Source organism: Vespa crabro, chromosome 7 (assembly GCF_910589235.1).
Source record: "Vespa crabro chromosome 7, iyVesCrab1.2, whole genome shotgun sequence".
Lineage (NCBI taxonomy): Eukaryota > Metazoa > Arthropoda > Insecta > Hymenoptera > Vespidae > Vespa > Vespa crabro.
In genome coordinates this window covers 1,689,226-1,695,402 of record NC_060961.1, presented here as the reverse complement: position 1 = coordinate 1,695,402, position 6,177 = coordinate 1,689,226, and the positions used below count along the sequence as shown (strand labels likewise).

General features: G+C 24.6%; 1 protein-coding gene across 5 annotated transcripts; it reads left to right on the top strand.

Moving 5' to 3' along the window:
* Positions 1–744: 744 nt before the first annotated feature.
* On the top strand, positions 745–5,042 carry LOC124425554 (zinc finger protein 836-like). Of its 5 annotated transcripts, none has more exons than XM_046966048.1 (8): positions 780–964; positions 1,037–1,072; positions 2,021–2,851; positions 2,919–3,140; positions 3,231–3,461; positions 3,531–3,790; positions 3,892–4,285; positions 4,405–5,042. In XM_046966048.1, the coding sequence occupies exons 3-8, from the start codon at positions 2,048–2,050 to the stop codon at positions 4,678–4,680; spliced, it is 2,187 nt and encodes a 728-aa protein (XP_046822004.1). In that variant the 5' UTR covers positions 780–964; positions 1,037–1,072; positions 2,021–2,047; the 3' UTR covers positions 4,681–5,042. The 5 variants fall into 5 exon arrangements, with proteins under 5 accessions (XP_046822005.1, XP_046822004.1, XP_046822003.1 ...); XM_046966047.1 differs by having other exon boundaries at positions 1,037–1,205; XM_046966049.1 differs by lacking the exon at positions 1,037–1,072 and having other exon boundaries at positions 745–807.
* The last annotated feature ends 1,135 nt before the right edge of the window (positions 5,043–6,177 follow it).

Genomic DNA, 6,177 nt, shown 5'->3' with positions numbered 1-6,177 from the left:
CTCGACTTCACATTACTAATACACATAAATATCTTTAGTATTAATTTCAATAAATAGTAAAGCAAAATAGAAAAAAAAAAAAAAAACAATTTCTATATATCTCATTTTTAATAAAATGTTTAATATTTTAATTCTACCAATCACGTAATATATTCATTTTGATTTGTAATCAAATTAAAAGACAAATTTATTGTTTTCTTATCATTGCTTTTGTTATTATCATTATTATTACAATTATTTATAAAAATAAAATGGTGTAATTTTTATGTTAAATAAAATAATTTTTCATTTGCACCAATGAATATCAATATATATTCCGTTCGTTCTGTTTCATTATTTTCCTGCATTTTGATTCGACGCTTCAATTTTGTCTAATGATCGTTTCGTTTCATTTATTAACTAACAATTCTTATGAATTAATATAAATATATTATAAAAATGAAAAAATATATAATTTTTGTATATATAAAAAATGAAATATAAAAAAAATAAATAACAATACGTTAATTATAAGTGATAGTTAAGTAAGTTTAAGAAATGTCCAATGTAAATCAGACATTAATATCGATAAATGATAAATCGTTATCAAAAATATAAAAAGATTAAGATTAATAAAATATCATTAAAATTATTATTTGTAAAATCGTAAATATTTGATTTTTCTAATGAATTTTATTTATTTTAAGTCTTATTATAGATTTCTGTCGGGATTTAATAGTTTTGTGGAAACAATGGAAACTTCGCTTTAGTAGGCCTTAAGGTGGCGTCACTTACTCGACGAAGAATAATTCTAGCGGGGGTAGACAGGTGCGTATCGACCGAGCAAAAACATTTTCATATTGTCAATTAATATATTTTTGGAACTATCGGAGGTATAGTAAATTCATTAGTATAACGTTTAAATTATTCTAAGATCGTGTGTTTCTTCTTTTATTTGAGGATCATCAGGTTTCATCTTTGTACGGTGAGCAATCCTTATTATTTCGTGGCCATTTTGCTATCCGTTGATAAATGCTTAGCATTTTCGTACCGACAGGTGAACCACGAATTAGTTGCAGTGTATAAAATTCAAGTGCGTATTCTCTAGCCCGCTTTATATTATTCTCTCTTGAGAATTGAATTTTCAATATGAGGGATAGAAATCATAACAAATGTTCAATCCTGAGAAAATTTGATGACCGTATTTTCTACATGAGGCATAAAGAGTTAATAAATCATTACTTTTCACTTAACATCTATCAAAGTGTTCTGTCTTGTCTTCTTACATTTTATCTTCATTTATTTACCAACAAAGAACAATTTTTCTTAAATATCGCAATGGATAAAGCGTATTTCATTTTAAATTGTATATTAACTTGGATTTCAATTTTATACAAATAAAGTTTTAACATATAATATGTCTTTCAATAATTTTCAGTTTAACGTTTTTCATACATAAATATAAAAATATATCCGAAAATATATATTTTTATATTTCTGTATTGTGTTTTATATTGGTATGATATTTTGGTCAGATTAATCTTTCATTCATAAAAGCCATATGTATATATTAAAATAATAATTAATAGATTAATCTAATATGTTATATTTAAAAAAACAATGTATATTTTTGAATAAAGATATCAGATAATAATATTACTGATATGATGTCTTTTTTATTATTTATATAAATATGCTATATATAAATATTTTTTTTTGTAATTCTTATTTACTATTCATTTTACGAAAAGTAGATTCTTAGTAGAATCCTAAGTATTAAGCTTTTATAATGCACACATATATATGGAAACAAAAAAACATCAAAAAAAGTATATGTAACAATAATAATTTATAATAAATGTTATCTTTGTATTCCACTTTACATTGAACTTCAAATACTGTATTAATTTTTTATCATTAAAAGATGATGGTATATCATAACAGGTTTAGATATTAGTTACATTTAATCTAATTACATTTTTTTAATGATATATTTATATGTTAAATAACCTCAATATATGTTTTTTTTTAATAATTTCAGCTTCATCCTTCATTTATACAAAAGGAAATGGAAATATCACCTGGATTGTTGGAAGTTATGGATATTGTCGATGAGAAGGATGTAATTGAATTAATCAAACATGCTGTTGCAGAAGAGATTATATTTAAGCCTGATTCCACTGATGATTCTGAGACAGAAATAGAAGAAATTATAGAAATAATTGAAGAAATAGATGAATCAAAAGACTTATTACCAGATTATTCTAAAACTGAAGAATTAGTCAAAGAAATTAAAATATCTGATAATACAAATTTTGAAGAGAATTTACAGAATCAACAATGTGATAGAAATTCTGGAATAGAGGAGGTATATATATCTGATGAAGAAAATGTAATGTTTAAAATAGAAAATGATAAAGTTCCTAAATCTTTGTATAATGAGCAACAAAAATCTAATAATAAAGTTATAACATATGATGCGGACGAAGATTGGCAAGATGAAGACGTTGAACATTTAGAAGAAATAGATGAAGTAATGAATCATGAGTCAGACTCACATACAGAATCATCACAAAATTATAACTTTTTACATGAAAATGAAAGATCTGGAGGAAACCAAGGAAAAAATTTTCCTTTACAAAGTCATAAAACAGATATTAGGAATATTCTAGAATCCACTACAAAGGTAGATAAATCTCAATTGAATAAAGGTTATGGTAACGATATGCATAATATCAAAAATATTGATAACAATTTCACCCATGAAGTTATTAAAAATACTGAAAATAATTTGATATATACTGTACTTGGTTCAAGAAAACCAACGAAACAGTTGGAAGAAAAAAAATATACCGATGCACATTACATAAAGGTTTGTACAATTTATTCAAATCATAATGATAGATATGAACTATTGTGATAATTGAATATTATTTCAGATGGAACAGTTAAGTGAAAATACAATTCCAGTTGAAGGAACAATTTATTATGAAGGTGAAAATATGGAAACGTTATATGTTGCTCAAGCAGTCAATGAACATGAACAATATCAGTATGATGCAGTTCCAATTGAGCAAAATGAACAAACATGGGATACAGCAAATGAAGATAGAAATTCTGAGAATGATGTTAATCAATACCAAGAAGAAGAAAATTCTCAGGTTGAGCTCAATGAAATTCAAAGAAAAAAATTATTATATAATTAATTTATATATTTTTTTAATATCTCTATTTTATGATTTACATCATAGGATCAAATCTTTTTACATGAGGACGAAGATGGTCAGTTATATTTTAAAGATGATCATGGAGAATTGCAACCAGTTTATTTAACAGAGGATGGAAATTATGCTATTGCTGATAACAGTGATGATCAAGATAGTAAAGAATCACACAATCAAATGCAACAAAATAATAGAATCTCTGAAGAAGCATCTATGGATTTAACAGAATCTAAAGCTATTATTCCAAAGAATAAACAGGTATGTATTGTATTTACAAGTAACATATTATTGAATTTAAGATTTAATGAAATCCTTCTTATCTTTCAGAATACTGTTTCTTCATCTTCTACAATTCAAGATCTTGATAATGAAGATAATACAGTAACAATTTCTTTAATAATTTCGGAGGATGAACATGGACAAAAAAGGACACAAGTTATAATACCTACAACAGATAACATGAAATGTGATATTTGCAATAAAAGTTTTAAAACATCGTTTCAACTTTTAAGACATAATAGATTAAAGCATGCTCGAGAAGAAGATATTACAACAAGAAATTTTCCTTGTGATTTATGTCCCAAAAGGTAAACTTTTTTATTTATTGAATTTTCATCTAATACTGATATTATTATTAGTTAATGCAAAAATTAATGAATTTATTATTTTTCTTAATAACAATACATAGGTATCCAGATCAAAATTCTTTGGCACGTCATAGAAAGACTCATACTGGTGATCGACCATTTCAATGTCTTGAATGTCATAAAACTTTCCCTACTTCTACTGCATTACGTCGGCATTTAACTCTGCACAATTCACAATCTCGGCCACTTCCTTGTATTTATTGTGGTCGTCGTTTTGTAGAGAAAGCTAGCTTAATGAAACATGAACAGTCACATCTACCCAATGATCAAAGAACACATACATGTGACGTGTGTCAGAAAACGTTTTTACATGCGACAGATTTAAGTTTACACAAAAAATATCATGATCCTGATAAAAAGTTTGACTGTGAAGTATGTGGTAGAGAATTTAATAGACTGAATAATTTACAAAGGCATATGATGGTACATCAACAGGTAAGTAATTTTGCTTGAAACAATATATTTTTTTTTTTTTATGAAAACAGCACTTGTAATAACAGCTTTAAAATAACAATTCTTTTTTTTTTTTTTTTTCACCGTCTTGAAAATACCAGCAAGGGGCAAATGAAGAAATCTTATCTTGTGATGTATGTGGAATCACGTATAAATTTATGAGCTCCTTGACGAGACATATGGTAACAACACATATGAATCCTGAAAAATTAAGACAACAAGCAGAAGAGCAACGGAGGAAGCGTGAAAATAATTATCGACGTTATTTGGAAAATAGAAAAATGTATGAAACACAACATACGGGTGGATATATATCAAAACGTAATTATCATCATAACGCACGTATGCTTAGCGGAAATAACGAAGAAGTGGCTTGACTTCAATTTTTAATAGTACATTGAACGTATGAATGAAGTTTAAAATTTATTACTATTATTAAAATAATTATGTTTATTACGCACGAGTAGAGTTATGAATAAATTCATTCATTTCTTATTCATTTCATAATCTAATTCATACCTCTCAGGCAATGTATTAGTAATATGATCATTATTGGAAGATGTATTTGAGAAGTTTTATTATTTATCTCATGCAACCCATTCTTAATTTTTGACTCATTTTATTAATAATTCGACAATATGCATTTAATTTATCAAACACATAATAAATGTTAGGTTTAAGATATTGTCAAGAATATCTATAATATCTATGGGTATAAATATATATATATATATATAGGTATAAATAAATAAATATATATATATGTATATACATATATATATATAAATAGTATAAAGTAATACAATATAGTCATTGTAGAATAATGACTGAATAAATAAATATGTGATAAGAATATATAATTTTGTTTATTTCTGTATTAACTTTATATATATATTTGTTTTATATTCATTGATTTAATACCTACTTTATATCGAATTCCATGTATTATCAGTATTTATAGTTATGCATATATGCAACCGTTACACACAATGAAATTAAAGAAAAGGACGATATATTTTTTTTTATCGTCATCTTTATTCTTTGTGTATATTTATATATCTTGAATATATAATATGCAAATAATTATAGTGGTAAAAAAGTATTTTATATAAAAAATATTTATTATCATTACACATTGTATAACAATAGTATTACACACTTTATCTCATCTTAAATAAACTATTCTTTCAATTACTTTTTATATTTATGTAAAATATGTATAACAATATAGTATATTTTATTTCTTATTAATAATTACATATTATACAAATAATTGGTAACAATCAAGTCTGCATAATTTTTCAATTAACTATGCTGTTGTATAAACAATTATACGAATTATAAATATTTGTTATATTGTTATTGATAAATAGTAAATTATTTTATGCATATGTATTGTTTAAATATATGCATATATATTGTTTAAATAAATGTAAAATAATCAAAAGAATTAATTATATATATATATATATATATATGAAATATATATATATTTCATATATATATATATATATATATATATATATATATGAAAAAACGCAGATTATAATGAAACTACTGTGTTAACTCATCGAAATTCAATGAAATTAATTCTTTGCCATCGGTCTCATCGTCCCTGTTATTTATATATAGCGATTAATGCAACACATACTAACGAGTTTGAAATGTTTTCCTTTATATTATATACCTTATATTTGACTTGTGATACCGTAATTGAACGAAGATCAAGGATCTCTGTGAGATTCACTCATCGCTAAGGATCGATCAGTAGCAAGTACTATTTAGAGAATTAACGTAAATGATAGTAATTAATTTTGTTTTTATAATAGAAATGTTAAACGTTCTCTTTTTTTTGAAATTATATGAAAAATTTA

Coding starts and splice junctions, on each gene's coding strand:
- LOC124425554 (XM_046966049.1), top strand. CDS start 2,048: ATGGAAATATCACCTGGATTGTTGGAAGTTATGGATATTGTCGATGAG. Junction 2,852..2,918: donor CCGATGCACATTACATAAAG/GTTTGTACAATT, acceptor ATATTATTTCAG/ATGGAACAGTTAAGTGAAAA. Junction 4,286..4,404: donor ATATGATGGTACATCAACAG/GTAAGTAATTTT, acceptor TGAAAATACCAG/CAAGGGGCAAATGAAGAAAT.